The sequence below is a fragment of the Lingula anatina genome, chromosome 6, assembly GCF_051362555.1.
Source record: "Lingula anatina isolate TDL-2025a chromosome 6, LinAna3.0, whole genome shotgun sequence".
NCBI lineage: Eukaryota > Metazoa > Brachiopoda > Lingulata > Lingulida > Lingulidae > Lingula > Lingula anatina.
Genome location: NC_141772.1, coordinates 8,815,809 through 8,836,452, shown reverse-complemented (window position 1 = coordinate 8,836,452; position 20,644 = coordinate 8,815,809). Strand labels below are relative to the sequence as shown.

At 36.1% G+C, this 20,644-nt stretch overlaps 3 protein-coding genes across 3 annotated transcripts; 2 read left to right on the top strand and 1 right to left on the bottom strand.

Moving 5' to 3' along the window:
* The first annotated feature begins 2,491 nt into the window (after positions 1-2,491).
* LOC147761088 (uncharacterized) lies at positions 2,492-6,115 on the top strand. Its single transcript, XM_087015931.1, has 5 exons — positions 2,492-2,702; positions 3,077-3,271; positions 4,872-4,886; positions 5,170-5,190; positions 5,538-6,115. The coding sequence occupies exons 1-5, from the start codon at positions 2,507-2,509 to the stop codon at positions 5,930-5,932; spliced, it is 822 nt and encodes a 273-aa protein (XP_086872057.1). The 5' UTR covers positions 2,492-2,506; the 3' UTR covers positions 5,933-6,115.
* A 3,060-nt stretch (positions 6,116-9,175) lies between these two features.
* LOC106170802 (uncharacterized) lies at positions 9,176-12,803 on the top strand. The gene is made up of 5 exons (XM_087015989.1): positions 9,176-9,409; positions 9,841-10,035; positions 11,603-11,617; positions 11,882-11,902; positions 12,254-12,803. The coding sequence occupies exons 1-5, from the start codon at positions 9,331-9,333 to the stop codon at positions 12,646-12,648; spliced, it is 705 nt and encodes a 234-aa protein (XP_086872115.1). The 5' UTR covers positions 9,176-9,330; the 3' UTR covers positions 12,649-12,803.
* Positions 12,804-17,076: 4,273 nt separating this feature from the next.
* LOC147761087 (uncharacterized) lies at positions 17,077-20,644 on the bottom strand. Its single transcript, XM_087015158.1, has 5 exons — positions 20,514-20,644; positions 19,785-19,918; positions 17,976-18,058; positions 17,346-17,582; positions 17,077-17,090 (listed from the first exon to the last, which is right to left on the bottom strand). The coding sequence occupies exons 1-5, from the start codon at positions 20,622-20,624 to the stop codon at positions 17,077-17,079; spliced, it is 579 nt and encodes a 192-aa protein (XP_086871284.1). The 5' UTR covers positions 20,625-20,644.

Genomic DNA, 20,644 nt, shown 5'->3' with positions numbered 1-20,644 from the left:
TACTCTTCATAAGCCAAGACAAGCTCGTATAGTGTTTTGGTGGATTTTTGGGGAAATGCATAAAGTTATCATGGACGAGGGCTAAGAACGAACACAAATTCCTGTTGTCTTTAAAAAAAAGATAAACTTAAGACAGACTCACATGCCTGTTTGTATATGAGTGAAAAAAACTTATCTTTATACTTGGTCAAGTTAATACCCACGCATAAGAAATATTTTTTTAATATCCCCACATATAATTGTCATCTGGTAAGAAGTATTGTTCTGCAGTATGGTACATGTATTCATTTATTTATAATTTTTAGGAATCTTTCACTGTTGAAATATTTCTTTGACATTTGCGTGTAAAATATTTCTTATGCGTTACAGGCCCATCTGGTATAAATGTTTATATAGGCCTATGTCTTATATTGTGATGTAGGCCCGGCCCCTAATATTAGGCCTATATATATATATAGTATTCATAGATTTTTTAAAAATGATCACAAATGGCCCCCAAGATGACCATGTTTCTCCCACGCCCGGCGACTAATATGAAGATCTATAAATATCTTGGATAGTTTCTCTATCACAGACTTACAAAAAAACTGCGTCTCAGACAAGTGTTCGCGCTCGTTCTTCCTCGTGACGTGATTGCAAGTACATGTAGGAGTAAAATATCGCAAGGGCAGCATATATGCATGTAGTAGCCAACCAAAATGGTTTGAGCCAGATAAATCACTTGCGGGTTTGCAACTCGATCGTACAGTATTTTACCTAAATTACTTACATCTACTGTATGTCTGGAAAGTGACTTACATGTCCAACCTTTCTCGTCAAATTTCATCACCAATGTCATCTCTGACCCCTGCACACCTTCAAAAAAAAGAAAGAAAAGAAAGAAACCCCACTTCGGTTTGTGAAAAAATCACACCAATATTCCCCTCTTAGAATAGGAATTTTGACTTGCTGATTTTGTACTTAACCGTACCAAATGGCACCGTTCGCCCTCTGAAATACCAAAACTTCTACCCTTCAGCGGTCCATGCCAACCGGGGGTGGTGGGTGGGGAGTAGGGGGAGGATCCCCCCTTCAAATAATCCTGGATCCGCACCTGTAGTGCAGTATAAACTTTAAAGATTGAAGTATACAGAACCGAACATCTGAACAGCTGGGTATCGACAGTCAAATGCTGTAGATTTACAATCCTCAATTTGGTTGTCAACAAAAACATGTCAAATATACAAGTAATTTGATCGGTCCGGATCGGCCAAGACACCGAACAGCGGTGTGGAAAGTTAGATAAGATTGCTGTGGTGATAATAGAGGAGACAAGTAACGTAGAATTTCGTCGAGGAATTTTTACACTTACTCCTTTATTTCAACTTGAAACATTTCTATCCCTGATAATGATAAACCAAGCCAAACAGCTTAGTGTGAAATAAAGGCCTTCTGTCTGGAAATGTCTGCAAAACATACTGGTAGTCACTAAGCACTACAAAGTCCTACATTACACAAAGTTTTCCTTTGAAAAATCATCTGATATTTCAATTTTATGAAGGTACTTGGTAAGCCGACTGCACATCTATAGGAATTTATATCCGAGGTGCCAGATAAAATGCCAGTAGAATGTCGGGAACTTCTTTCCTGAATTTCTTCAATTCATTTCACCCCAAAGCAAATTATCTTCACCCCTGTTAAGTAAAACTGCTGCGGTTTGAAAGATCACCATGTAAGATGCTCTTGTCTTTCTATATTTGTACTTTTTCTGGAATGTTTGTCAGCTTTTAAATGTAAAGTAAAATCTTTGTTGATGTATTTTCTTTTGTTCATCGTCTATCGATAGAAATATTTAGATCTCGTCAATTTAAACTTGAAAATCTGACCGCCTTCCGGAAGACCCAGCAGACAGCCTACAATCCACCCCTGAATTAAGTATTAGGGGATGTTGGAGATCCTGGCACATGGGAGGGCAGCTGTGGGAATGAGTAGGCAGAGATCAGCCTTTACTACAAGTACGGGGTCTAAGACTGACACGGATAGGACTTATAGTACACTCTTAATAATCAATAAGTCCATCGTTTAAAGTAAAGCCCCCTGGACTGTTTCGTGAAGATACTAGAGTGTTTGTTTTTGTGTGTACTTGTGAAGATGCTTGACTTAAAATCCTTTGAACTATATCTATTTCTAAAACCTATAGAAGGTCATAAAGGCAAACTTTGACTAGTTATTTACTCTACCTTGAAATGGCAAAATATCTCGCATCGAATCATATTTACCAAGACTTTAGAATACCCTTAACACCATATCTTGGTTAATTTTGCACTAAATATTGGAGAGAAAGAAAGAAAAAGATACTCCAAAGCACTTGTGTAACCATCTGTTAGGCCAGGAAGGATTATATGTAAAATAGTTCCAATATTATCATCTAACACTTACTGTGTCTAGAAGTACAGAGGACAAAAGACATATCCTTATGTAATGTCATTTTCCGAGTATATGATTGGTTAAAATCTCTAAAACAGTAATGGCAAACATTGGGAATAACCTATATAAGGCTCAGTCTGCTCTAGCCCTTCAAGGGATCCACATTCTTCCTGACTTCATCAGCAATTATCCAGAAGCAGCTTCAGAACTGAACATGAAGATGACCAGCCCGGTGCTTTTTGTTCTTTTGTCCATTTTGTCACTATGTGCGTATGCAGTTGATGGTGCTTTTATAGGTAAGTGTCAACTCCTTTTTAAATTTCAAAATGGCAGTTTTGAATTTTCACGACTGATTTCAAAATTAAAAAAAACAAATGCACCATGTACGCTTACAATAAGGTAGTGAAACCTTTAAAATATTTTTAAATGGTACTTTACAAGTTTACACAGTGAAAAGAATTTTTTTTCGTTTATGTTTAGAAAGACAAACATTATATCAGTCTCTGTTTCATAAACATAATACTATTATTCGACCACGACTTGGCCTTCTATTCTTATAAACATGAATAATTCATAGTATTTAGTTTACGTTTTACAAAGCTAAATATTCCAATTAACATTGTTACTATTTCCTAGAATAACACCATTCATTGACCAACTTATTTTACAGCAACTCGAAAGAGTCAACCTGTGTGCGGGGATAACTCAAAATGTTGTAAGACAGAACAAAACAACATGACACACTGCAAGAATACGACCAATGAAGAAGGTAAAGCCTTACCTTGTCCAAATAAATGGTCATGTGTGTGTGATGAAGGATACATGATGGACCCTTCTGATCCAGACTCGCAAAACTGCGTTCCAGGTGAGAACTGCCGTTTTAAATTTCATTGCATAATGATAAGTGAATCGCAACTCAGCATTTGTGAAAAAACAATGCGCTTTATACAATTTTTATACAGAAGCTTATAATTCTGCTTCTGCTTCTGCTTTATCTTTAAGGGATTTGATACGTTATAAACACTATAAAGGTCTTCATTTTGCGTATTAGTTTTTTTCGCCCTTTTTATTTAAAATACTTATGTAAATATAAGTGATCTTAAGATAAAGTCTTTTAGAACCCCCCCCCCAAAAAAAAAAAAAAAAAATTATTGTGATAATAATAATCATGGTAATGATAAAAAGAATGAACCTAATTTAAAGGTTATAAAACATGCTAAGCGTGCACTTGTCTTCCACATGGCCCTCTTTGAAGGGTAAGGATATAGTGCATTTTTGCTTAAATCATGAACTATTTTGGAAATTAGAGGCATAATTTGTGTTTCAAAACCCACTTCTTTTGAGGTGTTTGAGATATCTGGACTGAACCAATGTTTACCAAAAAATACATTGAAATAAAAAAGCATGGAGGATCGTTTGAGGCTGGCATTCAGACATGTTTTATTGCTTTGTGGTGTTTCTGATTTCTTTGACACTACCAAACATTGTTTTATTGACACAGGGGTAAATTAAAAAAAAATAAATAAATAAATGTGCGCTCTTTTCACATGCCTTCATAAATCATGATCATGGAACAAAGTGGAAATAGGCTTTCTCTTTTGGTCACCATTTGGCTAGGTTCAACCTGGACCTGGGATAATTCAAGAGATGACCTCAGCAAAAATCAATTTTATGTCTGCTTCATCCCAGTGTACCACAAACTTTCAAAGTAGCATTCACAGCAAAAGAAAAGGCAACAAGAAATAGCGATTGTATGAGATTTTGCCAAACAAGACCACTTTTATTATGTAATATCCCAATACTTTAAACAATGTAACAAATTGTTGTCTGTATGCAAAGTTATGGCCTTAGGAATAAAAAATATATGGTATATATTCAATAAGATTAATCATCCTGAAATTGTGACGCACCGAGTCAGCAAAAGTTATTATTTACAAACAATTTGGACAGACACATTTGTGAGGTGGCAAAGAGGCCATCCCAGTTTTCAGGTTGAAGCTATGCAAAAGGTGACCTCAGCAAAAGTGAAATATATTATAAAGGCACTCTTATCCGATAAATCAGCGAGCCTAGAATAAGCAAGTGCACCATGGTGCATTTTTGATAAGACAGCATTATCTTAACGGAAATGAATACTAATTATAACATATTGAACCCTTTGGATAGTTTTTCATTGCGAAAGTAATGTGGGATTTTTTTTTTTTTTTTTTTTTTTTTTTTTTTGTTTTTTTTTTTTTTTTTTTTTTTGCTAATTTGATATAAAACTTTTTCCATTATTCTTTCTTTTATCCCAATGGCTCCATTTCTTTAATCACATATACTGTACCTATCACAGCATCGAACACACTTGTCATCGCATCCTGGATTATGAAAATGCCAATGTTTCCATGACAACTGTTTTTGAATAATTAAAAATTCAAGTGGTGCTTTCTGTTAACAATATTACTTTCCTTTTTTCCTCCTAGATATGCCGACATGTCGTAAGTATAAGATAAAACTTGGAATAAATTAAGCTTATCACTCTCTATAAACATTTTTAAAATCAATAAACCATGATGTGACCTATATAGAAATATTTTCCAAATTAATGTTATGTCACGGTTTAAGCTAGACTCGTTTAAAATAAAACAAATTTAAAAAAAAACAGGAAAAGTTGCATGGCGGTAGAATTGGGTGATTTGCTGCTAAGAAAAGAAAGTTCATTTTACTTAAATATACCATATCATTAGTGTAACTTTTTTATATACTTTTCTTATATTTCAGCTGCAATTACAACTCAATGTCGTAAGTATGACGTCAAGTTTAGAACAAAGTGGCTTCCGTTATTTCCAATCTGTAAATTGTATTAGTTTCCGTTTCAGCTATAATTATGTATGTGATATGTATGATAATCTGACCTGTGGGCTTTTGCAATATATTTCAGCGTATATTTACAGAAAATTAAATAATACTCCAACACATAAAGTATGCTTTTGGATAATGGTTCAAACTCACGAATACTAGAGAGAAAAGATTGAACAATTTTCAATTTTTTATATGTAAGGGTCTAAATTAAGTACTTGGATAAGATTAGATAACTATATTTTGCAATTTGGTAATTGAGGTGGGTTATATTGGATTTTTTCTTACAGCGGATGTTCAACAAGTCATGTGTGATGGTACAAATCACATATTTTCCGACAGATACCAATATGTGGAAGATAATCTGGCCCCACTGCGATACTACATCAGTTACCCCGGAAACAGTGATATCATAATCTCCACATGTAATGCCGCCAACTACGACAGCATGCTGGCCTTATTTGACTGTGATGCAATAATGTATAATATTGTATCCGGTGGAAGTCAGACATGCAACGTCCATGAAGATTACAGTTTGTTCTACAATGACGACGGAAATGGCTGTTCAGGTGGTACCTCTGTGCTCCAGATTCCGCAAGGCCGTCTCCCCAGTGGGACGTATGCAATCGGTGTATATGGGGTTTTCTTTTTGGATGGAAGCTTTACGGTTTCTATCTCTTGTTAGAAATTGAAATGTTGGAGAGACTATACTAGAGACTGACATTTTATGACCAAATTTAATCCACAGTGTGTTAAGTTTATTGTAAAAGCCAGCAAACAGATGGAGCTGCCAGAAAAGTGGTCAAGTTGAGTTGAATCACTTTATAAGCCATTAATCATTACATTAATTAAAATAAAATTCTTAATTTGAAAACCGTTTAGTTATAGTTTTAACTGAAGAACAATACCGTAAGAAGGGTCCTTCCAATTGGATTTATAAAAGCAAGAGCAGGAAAATTGCCCCCGATTTTATGAATAATAATAATGTTTATTCTTGCAACCAAAAGTTGGATTTTACATGTAAGCGCGAAAATTCATTATGGCAATTAAACATAAAAGAAGAATTCACTGATTAAAACATTCAATCTAAACTGCTTTTTAAAATAGTTCAATTTAGAAAAGAATCCAATTAGTATTGAAATTTTATATCTTGCATCCAAAAGTTGGATTTTACATATACCGGCAAGTTTTCAAATTGTGACAAAAGCCCAATTACATTATGACAATTAAACATAAAAGAAAAATTCAATGACTAAAATATTAAATCTAAACTGGTTTTTTAAGATAGCTCATTGCCATTAAAGAGTTCAATCAGTATTAAAATATTAATTCAACCAGTTTCTTTAAAACAATTTAATAGCAAAAAAGAATCCAATATTGAAATATCATATCAATCAATTCTGCACATGCATAGTTCGTTCTATCGTCCAAACTTTTGTAGTATTTATATATGGTTAATTTTTTCTATATATTATATCAATCAGTTAACCAATTAATCAATCTCTTCAGGGCTAACTGACACTCCTGTTACATGTTTTTAGTTGTCAGATAATATGAGATTTTCTGTACCATTATTATCTATGTATAACAATAATTTTTTTTAATATCCCCACATAGAATTATCGACTGGTAAAATGTACATGTAGGTGTTGTGTCTTGGCATGGGTTTCCGCTTATTCTCTCTCATCCAAGACATGGGTAATGTGAATACAAGTACATGTATGAGTGAAATAATGTAGTAGCCAATCAGAGAACGGATAGGTAAAAAAAATCACTTACGACTTTGCAACTCGTACTGCTATTTTACATACATTACTTACAGCTATATGTGAAAAGTGACTGACATCCTTCCTCGTCAAAGGTCATGGCTGACCTCCGTCTACCCTCCAAAAAACACTAAGACTGGGTTCCCATGCCTAGATCGATCCATCTAGATCGGTCTAACTCCCTGGGGAGTCTCACTAACTTGCTATCAACTAACCGGCTTAAATGTCTGGCACGCCTACCGAATCAGCTAGGGGGTAAAGATAATTGCCCCCTTACAGCTTTACTAGACGTGACAGACATTTAAGCCGGTTAAGTTGATAACAATTTTGTGAGACTCCCCAGATAGATCGATCCAAATATCTGTGGGAATGGTCCCTAGGCCTATATTGAAATTCGATTACCCCTGTTCGAAAATGGGACTGCAGTGGCATGCTGCAATATTTCTATCGAGTATCAGCATGATAATTGACACATTCAGAAAGCATACAAGCAGGGGTGGATCCAAGATTATTTGAAAGCGGATGCGAAGCCGCCCCTCCCCACCTCGCCCTCAGCGGTACCCTAAATTTTTATGTGTTTTACGAACGGTGCCATTTGGCACGGTTAAGAACTGTGAGTCAATAATTTTTTTTTTCAGATTTTTTCTGAGCCCCCCTCCCTTCTTATTTTACATTTTGTGAACATTTAACAGATAGATACCTCATTTAAGGTACAGTGTATCTCCCACGGGAAAAGGACGCACAGCTGGTGTACATAACGAAAATAAAATTTACTCTGACGTCGCAATTTGTAAACTTGAAAATCTGACCGTCTTCAATAAGACCCAGAAGACGGCCTCAATCCGCCTCTGGCAAAGATACCAATATACACATACACCACAAAACGGCTTAGTGTGAAATAAAGGCCTTCTGTCTGGAAATGTCTACAAATTTAAAAACATACTGGTAGTCACTAAGCACTTCAAAGTCCTACATTACACAAAGTTTTCCTTTGAAAAATAATTTGATATTTCAATTTTATGAAGGTACTTGGTAAGCCGACTGCACATCTATAGGAATTTATATCCGAGGTGCCAGATAAAATGCCAGTAGAATGTCGGGAACTTCTTTCCTGAATTTCTTCAATTCATTTCACCCCAAAGCAAATTATCTTCACCCCTGTTAAGCAAAACTGCTGCGGTTTGAAAGATCACCATGTAAGATGCTCTTGTCTTTCTATAATTGTACTTTTTCTGGAATGTTTGTCAGCTTTTAAATGTAAAGTAAAATCTTTGTTGATGTATTTTCTTTTGTTCATCGTCTATCGATAGAAATATTTAGATCTCGTCAATTTAAACTTGAAAATCTGACCGCCTTCCGGAAGACCCAGCAGACAGACTCAATCCACCCGTGATTTAAGAATTAGTACATTACGCGGGGTGGGGGGTGGGGGTGGGGGGTTAGAGGACCTGACACATCGGTGGGCAGCTGTGGGAATGAGAAGGCAAGGATCAACATTTACCTCACGTACGGGGTCTAACACAAAACACAACGCACATTCTTGAAAAAGATGGTTATCAGTGGAGAGGCTATGACTGGGTTCCCATGCCTAGATCGATCCATCTAGAACTCCCTGGGGAGTCTCTGCCGAATCAACTAGGGGGTAAAGATAATTACCCCCTTACAGCTTTACTAGGCGTGACAGACATTAAAGCGGGTTAAGTTGATAACAATTTAGTAAGACTCCCCAAGGAGATAGATCGATCCAAATACTCGCAAAGACTGGCACTGATAGGACTTACGGTATAGCCAAAATTATCAATAATTCCATCGTTGAAAGTAATGGCGACGATATTAAGCCCCCTAAACTGTGTCGTGAAGATACTGGAGTGTTTGTTTTTGTCTATACTTGTGAAGATACTTTACTTAAATTTTTTTAACTATAGAGGGTCATAAGGGCAAACCTTGACGAGTTCTTACCCTACCTTGAAATGGCAAAATATCTCGCATCAGCTATTCCTCTTTTCGTAATGGCACTAAATATTGCAGAGAGAGAGATACTCAGATCTATTCCTATAACCATCTGTTGGGCCAGGAAAGATTATACGTAAAATAGTTCCAATATCAGCAAGTAACAATTTCTAGGTACAGCAGTGCAGAGGACAGAGGTATAAAGTTATGTAATGTTATTTTCCGAGTATATGATTGGTTAAAATCTCTCAAACAGTAACGGCAAACATTGGGAATAACCTATATAAGGTTCAGTCCATTGAGCCCTTCAACGGATCCACATTCCTTGACTTCATCAGCAGAAGCAGCTTTAGAACCGAACGTGAAGATGAACAGCCCGGTGCTTCTTTTTGTTCTAATGTCCATTTTGTCACTATGTGCGTATGCAGTTGATGGTGCTTTTAAAGGTATGTGTTCACTCCCATTTAATTTCAAAATGGCTATTTTAAATTTTCACGACTGATTTCAAAATAAAAAATAAATGCGCAATGTACGCTAACACTGAGGTAGTGAAACCTTTGAAAATGTTTGTATATGGTGCTTTGACCAAGTTTACACAGTGCAAAGAAAATTGGTTTTTAAATTAATTTATTAATCAATTTATTTATTTATTTATTTATTTATTTATTTTTGACCGTTTCTATTTAGTATGACAAAGATTATATCAATCCCTGTTTCATAAACATAACACTTTTATTCAACTACGATTTGGCCTTCTATTGTTATTGACATGAATAATTTATAGTATATACTTCAAGTTTGACAAACTTACACATTCCAATTAACATTGTTACTATTTCCTAGAATGAAACCATTCATTGACCAACTTATTTTACAGCAACTCGAAAGAGTCAACCTGTGTGCGGAGATAACTCAAGATGTTGTAAGACAGAACAAAACAACATGACACACTGCAAGAATACGACCAATGAAGAAGGTAAAGCCTTACCTTGTCCAAATAAATGGTCATGTGTGTGTGATGAAGGATTCATCATGGACCCTTCTGACCCAGACTCCCAAAACTGCGTTCCAGGTGAGAACTGCCGTTTTAAATTTCATTGCATTATGATAAGTGAATCGCAACTCAGCATTTGTGAAAAAAAACGTGCATTTTATACAATTTTTACACAGAAGCTTATAATTCTGCTTCTTCTTCTGCTTCTGCTTTATCTTTAAGGGATTTGATACGTTATAAACACTATAAATGTCTTCATTTTGCGTATTAGTTTTTCGCCCTTTTTATTTAAAATACTTATATAAATATAAGTGATCTTAAGATAAAGTCTTTTAGAGCCCCCCCCTCCCCCCCCAAAAAAAATTATTGTGATAATAATAATCATGGTAATGATAAAAATAATGAACCTAATTTAAAGGGTGTAGAACATGCTAAGCGTGCACTTGTCTTCCACATGGCCCTCTTTGAAGGGTAAGGATATAGTGCATTTTTGCTTAAATCATGAACTATTTTGGAAATTAGAGGCATAATTTGTGTTTCAAAACTATTTTTTTTGAGGCGTTTGAGATATCTGAACTTAACCAATGTTTACCAAAAATTTACACTGAAATTAGAAAGCACGAAGGATTGTTTGACGCTGGCATTCTGACATGTGATATTGCTTTCTAGTGTTTCTGATTTCTCTGACACTACCAAACATTGTTTTATTGGCACAGAGGTATATTTATAAATAAATAAATAAATATGCGCTCTTTTCACATACCTTGAAAATCCATGATCATGGAACAAAGTGGAAATAGGCTTTTTCTTTTGGTCACCATTTGGCTAAGTTCAACCTGAAGCTGAGATAATTCAAGAGGTTACCTTAGCAAAAGTCAATTTTATGTCTCCTCCATTCCAGTGTACCACAAACTTTCAAGGTCCCATTCATAGCAAAAAAAGAAGGCAACAAGAAATAGCGATTGTTCGAATTTTGGCAAAACAAGGCCACTTTTATTATATAACCCCACTATCCTAATAATTTTAACAATGTAACAAATTGTTGTCTGTATTGAATGAAATGGCCTAAGGGATAAAAAAATATATATCATATATTCAACAAGATTCATCACCCGAAATTGTGACGTACCGAGTCAGCAAAAGTTATTATTTACAAACAATTTGCACGCATTTCGTTTGCGGGGTTGCAAAGAGGCCATCCCAGTTTTCGGGTTGAAGCTAGGCAAAAGGTTACCTCAGCAAAAGTGAATTGTTGTATAAAGGTACTCTTTCGCCTCTTATCTGATAAATCAGTGAGCCTAGAGAATAAGCAAGTGCACAGCGGTGCATTTTTGATAAGACAGCGTTATCTTTATGAATATGAATACAAATCATGATGTATCGAACATTTTAGATAATTTTTCTTTGCAGAAGAAGTGTTGGATATCTTTTTCTTTTGGTAATTTGATGTAAATCTTTTTCCACTATTCTGTCTTTTATCCCAATGGCTCCATTTCTTTAATCGCATAAATTATACCTATCAAAGAATCAAACACACTTGTCATCGCATCTTCGATGCCAATGTTTCCATAACAACTGTTTTTGAATAATTAAAATTCAAGTGGTGCTTTCTGTTTATAATGTTACTTTCCCTTTTTCTTCCTAGATGTACCGCCATGTCGTAAGTATAAGATAAAACTAGGCATAAAATAAGCTTATCACTCCCTATCAACAGTTTGAAAATCAATAAACTCTGATGTGACGCGTTTTGAAAAATATTTTGCCAATAAATGCCGTGTATGTCACAGTTCAAGATAAAAAAAACAGGAAAAATTTACTTGATGTAGAGTTGTGTAATTTGCTGCTTAGAAAAACAAATCATGTTACTCAAATATAGCAACTTTTTGTTATTGTAACTTTTCAATATATCTCTTTTATTTTTTAGCTGCACTTACAACACGATGTCGTGAGTATGGCTTCTGCTTTTTCCTATCTGAACTTTTATTTAATTTTATTAGTTTGCGTTTCAGCTATAATTATGTATATGATATGTATGTTATTCTGGACCCTTGGGCTTTTGCAATATATGTCAACGTATATTTACAGGATATCAAGTAATATTCCAACACATAAAGTGTGCTTTTGGATAATGGTTCAAACCTTTCACGAATTTTAAAGGGAAAAGCTAAAACAAGTTTTTTTTTTTTTTTTTTTTTTTTTTTAGGGTAAAGTACTTGGAAGTACTTTGATAAGATAAGATAGCACTATGTTCTGCATTTTGGAAATTAAGGTGGGTTATATTGGCTTTTACTTACAGCGGATGTTCAAAAAGTCATGTGTGATGGTACAGCTTACACCTTTTCCGACAGTTACCAATATGTGGAAGATAATCTGGCCCCACTGCGATATTACATCAGTTACCCTGGAAACAGTGATATCATTATTTCCACATGTAACACCGCCGACTACGACACCATGCTGTCTGTGTTTCACTGTGATTCGCTCATTTATGATGTTGTATCCGGTGGAAGTCAGACATGCAACGTCCATTTCGATTACAGTTTGGACTTCAATGACGACGGAAACGGCTGTTCAGGTGGTACCTCTTTGCTCCAGATTCCTCAAGGAAGTCTCCCCAGTGGGACGTATGCAATAGGTGTATACGGTTTTCTAAACATGGATGGAGACTTTACTATTTCAATCTCTTGTTAGAAATTGAACTGTTGGAGAGACTATACTAGAGACTGGCGTTTTATGACCAAATTTAATCCACAGTCTGCTAGTTTTTTCGTAAGATCCAGCAAACAAAAGGAGCTGCCAAAAAAAAAGTGATCAAGTTGACTTGAATCACTTCATAAGCCGTAAATCGCTTCATAAATTAAAATAAAATCCCGAATTTGAAAACCGTTCAGTTAGTTTTCACTGAAAAACAACACTGTAAAAATAGGTCATTCCAACTGAATTTTTAACAGCAAAAGCAAGAAAATTAGCCCCACAATGACCCCGTTTCTCCCACGCCCCGGCGGCTAATATGAATATCTTTAAATATCTTGGATAGTTCCTCTTTCACAGATTAGGCACGTGTTAGGCAGGTGTTGTCTCTTGGCAGGGGTTTCCGCTCATTCCCTCTCGTCTAAGACATGGGTAATGTGACCACAAGTACATATATGAGTAAAATATCGCAAGAGCAGCATATTCATATAGTAGCCAATCAGAGAACGGTTTAGGCCAGGTAAAACACTTGCGACTTTGCAACTCGTACTGGTATTTTACATACATTACTTACAGCTTTATGTGAAAAGTGACTGACAACCTTCCTGGTCAAATGTCATGGCAGTCATGGCCGTCCACCCTCCAAAAAAAAACACTAAGACTGTGCTCCCATGCCTAGATCGATCCATCTAGATCGGTCGAACTCTCTGGTGAGTCTCACTAAATTGCTTTTTATTCTGCCATTGATATAAGGTACATTTTACATTTGAGAAAATTTAACAGATAAATACCATTTTTAAGGTATAGTTTATCTCCCACGGGAAAAGGACACACATTGTATATAGCAAAAATAAAATTTACTCTGACGTCGCAATTTATATACTTGAAAATCTGGCCGTCTTCCAGAAGACCCAGAAAACTGCCTCAATCCGTCCAATATACATATACATCACAAAACGGCTTAGTGTGAAATAAAGGCCTTCTGTCTGGAAATGTCTGCAAATGTAAAAACATGCTGGTAGTTACTAAGCATTTCAAAGTCCTACATTTAACAAAGTTTTCCTTTGAAAAATCATTTGATATTTCAACTTTATGAAGGTACTTGGTAAGCCGACTGCACATCTATAAGAATTTATATCCGAGGTGCTAGATAAAATGCCAGTAGAATGTCGAGAACTTCTTTCCAGAATTTCGTCAATTCATTTCAGCCCAAAGCAAATTATCTTCACCCCTGTTAAGTAAAACTGCTGCGGTTTGAAAGATCACCATGTAAAATGCTTTTGTCTTTCTATAATTGTAATTTTTCTGGAATGTTTGTCAGCTTTTAAATGTAAAGTAAAATCTTTGTTGATGAATTTTTTTTTTTTTTTTTTTTTTTGTTCATCGTCTATCGATAGAAATATTTAGATCTCGTCAATTTAAACTTGAAAATCTGACCGCCTTCAGGAAGACCCAGCAGACAGCCTCAATCCACCCGTGATTTAAGAATTAGTACATTACGGGGGGGGGGGGGTGGAAGACCTGGCACAACGGTGGGCAGCTGTGGGAGTGAGAAGGCAAGGATCAACATTTACTTAACACAAAACACAACGCTCATTCTTGAAAAAGATTGTTATCAGTGGAGAGGCTATGACTCGGTTCCCATGCCTAGATTGATCCATCTAGAACTCCCTGAGTCTCTACCGAAAAGCTAGAGGGTAAATATAATTACCCCCTTACAGCTTTACTAGGCGTGACAGACATTTTTTTATTGAAAATTTCAGTACAAGAATGTACATATACCTAAGTATGGTAAATGCACACTCACTCTTTCTCTTACACACACTCTCTCTCTCAAACACGCGAATATAAGTTTATAATCTCATGAACAATAGGTGTAAAAATAATAATAATAATAATAATAAAGATCGATACCACAATGTATTCAACCAAAACTACAATAGATTATTAAACAAGAAAAAAGTGCAATATATTATTTTGCTGAAGCTAATTAAATTCAAACATGTCTGACCAATTTTAAAACCTGATATTTTTGAAAAAAATCAAGTGTATAAAATGCTGCAAGAAATGAGTCTGCTGCCGTGAGGGTAGTGTCGTCAGTATATTGTGATATTCTAAATTCTGTATTCTCTATCTTTATACCAGTAATATCACTATTATTCTTGATCAATAACGGAAGTATTTCAGCACATAAAATAAAAATGTACGGGGAGAGGAGGTCACCCAGGTGGCATCCTCTTGAGATTCTGAAGTATTCGGATAAATGACCGCACTGACTAATGGAGGCGCTGCAGTCGAAACTTAATATCCCAAACCATTTTTTAATTGCGTCACCAAAATTGAAGAAGTCCAGTACATTAATTATAAAATCCTAGTCAACCGAATCGAAAGCCTTTTCAAAATCAATCAAAACAAGCAAGCCTGGAATATTTCGTTTTTCTGTGATGTACATTAGGTCATATATCAACCTTGTGTTTTCTCCTATATAGCGGCCAGCTAAAAACCCAGATTGAGAAGGGGAAATTGGTTTGTCTAATACAGTTTTCATTCGTTCAGCTGTACATCCGGATATTAGTTTATAAAATACATTTAATAATGTTATAGGTCGCCATTTTTGTAAAAAATTTCTATTCTTGCCCCCTTTCGGGATACAAGTAATAATGCCGAGTTTCTGGCTAGTTGGTGACCTTTCTTTACGAAATACTTCATTTACCGTTCGGATCATAAATTCTTTCAAGTCTGACCAAAAAAATTTGTAAAACTCAGTTGTAAAACCGTCGGAGCCCGGAGATTTGTTATTCTTCATTTTCTTTAGGACTGTAAGAAGTTCTGTCTTGGGGATTTCTCCCTGTAACAGTTCTTTTTCGGCATCATTTAATTTAGGCAGGTTAAATTGGTCAAGAAGGGCTCGAAGATCAGTTTTTTCTACACATTCTATTTTTGAGGAATACAGACGTTCATAAAATAATTTAGCTTCATTAAGTATTTCCTTTTGATCAAAAATAACAGTTCAGTCTTGCAGTTATAGATTTTGTATAGTTTTGTTCACGTAGTGTCTAGATTCGAGAACACAGAAGTATTTTGTCGGCTTCTCACCTTCTTCCACCCACCTTGCTTTTGCTCGCAAAAGGATACCTTTTAGTTTCTTCTGTCTGATGTTTTTCAATTCTGTCTTTTTTGCTTCCAATAGATCTGATATGTCTTGGAATTGATTTACCAATATTTTGACGTCTAACAGGATATCTCCATCAGGGAATTATTTTTTCTATATATTATATCTATCAATTAACCAATCAATCTATCAATCCAGGGCCAACTGGAAGGGCACCTCCCTCTGCAGGTAATGGCCCTTGCATTGGCTTGGCCTGGTTTGGCCAGGTGGGTCCCAGATGGTGGTATATAGTCCCTCCATCTGGCCATTCTCGGAATCCACTCCGTTGTTCTTGTGGTCCAGTGGTTTGTCTTGAAGTTTCGCCACATGTACAGCCCGTCAGTGCCTGTTTGTCATAATTGTCTCGCAAATGTCTCTGATCTTCCTCTGTTCCCGATTGCTCTCTTGGCTGATGCTAATCTTTATTATCCTGATCTGTGGGAAGATATTGTACATGACTGTTTGGGCACTACAGTTCTGTATCCTATATATTTATATGTTTTATGTATTCCACATCATCGATCACTGTACAATTTTTTTTCTTTCTATGAACCAGGTGACTGATATATGTCACACTGTTGCAGCCAAAATTAAATGAACAGTGCATTTCTAAAGATATCGCCATGCCAAAATACGAAATTATTATAACGCTAGACTTACAACTCGGCAGCTTTTATAGGATATTCAGGAATATCAAGTGTGTTAGTTGGGAAAATTCATAGCCCTGTGTTTAACATGCATGACCCACCATTGCGCCCTTCGCTTAAAGAAGCGACTGTTGTTTCCAGATTATTTTTTCGTCCCACATATGCCGTTGGGGTTACCCTCTCGATTAAAGCACACTTCACCGCTTGGTATTTCAATTTCGTTCTCAGGCTGACCGGACATTTATTCTTGCCAAACGTAATCATCCCACAATAACTTACCGCGTAAGATAAGTCAGATAAGGCTGAGAACATGAAGGGCTGTTTTGCAAAGCCATCTTCTCAAAGTACCATATACGCAAACAGAGCAGAGTTTGGTGCACCATTTTACCGATATAACTAGGACAGGGCCAAAGGAGAACTATTAAAATTTCCGGGATTCCAAATATATAGCGAGTGTCTACGTGTGTGCGTGCGTGTCTAGATATAAAGCAGGCATCAAGAAGTACGCACTGCACGTTTTTATTTCGAATTTATTTTTAAAGGCAAAATGAATATCGACTACAAAAAATTGTGGCATATTGTCGACATTTTCTGTCCACATCCCATTTTTGCCTTACGTTATGCCTTGTCTCAAAACGGGCAGGCTGGAACGGAAAAATAGAATGGGACTCATTTAAGGCATAGACTGGAGCACTTATGCTGATAAGGCGCGAGCTGTTATAAAAGAATATTTTACTTTCACTCGGACTACTACAATGTTCCGATTCGTTTTGTGTCAAAGTGGACGATGATTGTGTTCTTAAATTTAAGATCAGTTTTGGGATTATACTTTTTTGTGTGAAACGGGCTGACTGTGAATGGGTTTCTATGAAAACGTATCACATGATTGTGCTTCTTACCTTCGACGTGCCTCACTGTGAAAACCCATCGCCCAAGAGTGGGATTGTCGAGATCGAGACAAAACGATTCTTTCAAGACTTCTTTGAATTTGGTTGAGAGGTTGCTGGGTAGAGTTTTGGTGCGAGACCATAAAGTGATCATTCTTGGATATTGACTACTCGGTGATTTTTCGTAAGTGACGGCGTAGTTTTCGTAGTCAGTACTAGCAAACACCAGTGTGTCCACCACTTTACCATCTGGAATGTTTTTATTGGAGATACCTGTTATATATACTGTATACTTATGTGCCTTAAAACACTTCCAAAAATCTCCTACCGGATGCCCTATGGAACTCTTATCTAAGGCATATGAACTGTAGGACACTTTTTGATTGAACATATAGGGTCCTACAGGATACTGGGTATAGCCTCATTCCCTGCTCTAGTTAGACATCGAAATACTTTTTACCTACACACGAATAATCGTAGTGAAAAAAAATTAACGCACATTCACAGACATTATGCCCATTTTCTAATGTATACTTATAATGATTATTACCTAAATTTATTATTATTATTATTTTTAGTGTCTTTGTATAAATGCGTGAGAGAGAGACAGAGAAGGAGAGAGAGAGAGAGAGATTAACCTACCCAACATTACGTTATAAGTGCCTAATGTACCCGAGAACTGAATCGTCTCCTCGTTCATCACGCATTCATCATATGCCGGTGCCCTTGAATACACAAAACAGAAAACTGATGCAAAGTTTTTATACAGGTACATATGAATTGAGCATTGGGGGAGCGTGGATTCCCAGTAACATACAGTATATAAACCACTTCTACTAGTTTCTTATACGATTCAAATAAATTCGACATGCCAAGGGATAAACTGAATAAATCACTCGATCAGCCATAAAAGAGGTTCAGACCCCATTCCCACATATTTAAGATCGATCTATCCCTGTGGGGAGTCTCACTACATTACTGTCAGCTTAGCCGGCTTAGGCGTCTGTCCCGCCTACTAAAAGCTGTAAGGGGGTAATTAACTACCGTGCGCGCTCGGCTGACATCAATTTAGCGTGAACCCCCAGGGAGTTAGGTCGATCTAGATGGATCGATCTAAACCTATGGGAATGCAGTCTTTGACTGCTGCTTTCTTTAAAATTTTCCTACTTTCGTGACCCATTGACATACATCATAGAATGCTAGCAGGAAAATCATTTTTTGGGTAAAATTAAACAATACCTCAAAGTTATACTACTTAAAACTATATGCTGGTATTTAGTTGGCTTTTGTGGCAAAAAAAATGACTTTGTATGTTTCTTAGAGACCAATCCCACAGATATTTAGATAGATCAATCCCTCTGAGGAGTCTCACTAGATTGCTGTCAGCTTAATCGGCTTAAATGTCTGTCCCGCCTACTAAAAGCTGTAAGGGGGAATTAACTTTCTTGCGCGCTCGGCTCCCGGAAGCTGACAGCAATTAAGCGTGAACCCCCAGGGAGTTAATTACGATTGATCTATGTAAATCTGTGGGAACCCAGTCTTAAATGGAAAAGACGTTTTGTTTTATGTTCTTACATCACCATGAGTAAAAGATACATCTACATGTGCATATTTATTCTATGGTAAAAATTATATCGTTAATGTAGTGTCTAATCTTGACTTTTTTCTGTAAATTGCGAAGTTTCGACACTTCATCTTTGATAAGATGACACAGTCGTTCATGCTAGCCCCTGACGTTTGAAAGTGTAGATGGGGGAGGGGGTAACATCTTTCAAAAAGACTTAACATTGATTAATCTTTTATCGTCTTTATACAAGAGATTGATCATAATAACAAGTGTAGTCTTAGTTCATGTCTATTGTTATCTAGGATTGAGAGATTTAATTGACTCTCTCTTGGTTAGTTTTCTTCCTACATGTACTGATAATATGCATCATTCTGGGCTGCGGCCTTACGTGTATATAATAGCAGCTCTGATGAAAAAAAATCTGCTATACACAGCTAATCGACCTGCGCGTTAATGTACATGTAAACGGCTGCAAGAACACGACAGCCATGACGCGTGTCATATATGCGTTGGTAACTTCGTGTCCAAGAAAGTGTTCACAATTAACCTAAAACAGATTAACACGCCTCTTCCTAGCTTTGAGTAGAATACAGATAACCTGATGATTATACGAGTACGATGGAGACAAGAGAAAGCTTGTCAATCTGTGAATCCGATCGCATTCAGCGAGAGTCCCCGTGGAGTTAGTGCGCAGTAGTACGATGGATTCATTGTTAAAGCAGCCTAAACACACCTAAGTATTCTATCGTGCGCATATGTTATTCTCTTCTTATTATCTATATACATTTTTAAAGGTTGTTTAAAATGCTGCATAATTATGTGTGCTCGTTTTCTGTGTGTTTGCTTGTACTAGTATGTGTGCATGTCTGTGAAAATGATCTTACCCTTTAAAATACAATCTCCACATAATATTTGCAGTACTGCCAAATCCAACAATAAACGTGCTAGTATAATCTCTCCATAGCTCACTGGACATAAATGGCCAGTAGATCTTTAGTCCAAACCACTGCCCAAAGACCTGAAATATACAAACATTAGACCAGTGTTATTCTAGGGTATCTTGAAGATGTGGGAATATTTTACAGAAGAATTTTAGCCTGAAGACGGTTTAAATTTTATGAACCATTAAAAAGAAAAATACGAAGTAATCGAAGAACAATAATTTGGGGAAAAATCTACATTAATGTCAAGTCTGTATATATAATAATAATAATAATAATAATAATAATAATAATAATAATAATTTATATATATATATATATATATATATATATATATATATATATATATATATATATATATATTCATAACCACTCCTTTCCCTCCTCAACTGTCTACCCTAAAAAAATATCTTTTTTAGATAAAAGGAATTTGAAACCAGCTGGGTGTACAACTTAGCTGTACACGTAGTAGACTTTTAGTCCAGGTGGATTAATTGTAATCCAACTATCTAAAGAAACCATATGCATATATGTTTAATAAACATAGGCAGTGTTGCGAACTGATGTTCACTTATTTTAGGTTCGATCCTACGCTAAGTTTATATTTTAAATTTTAAATGAAGCGGATGTTAGAATCGAAATCCCGACTATAGAACGAGAAAAGTTACTCACCTTCCTAGGCTCAAAATTCTCAATAGATGTAGAAGGCACACAGCCAAACAGGGATCCTTCTACCGAAACAGCGCAGGCACAGACAAAGGCGAGGAGGCAGACGACACGCATAGCGTTACGATTTGCCAGGA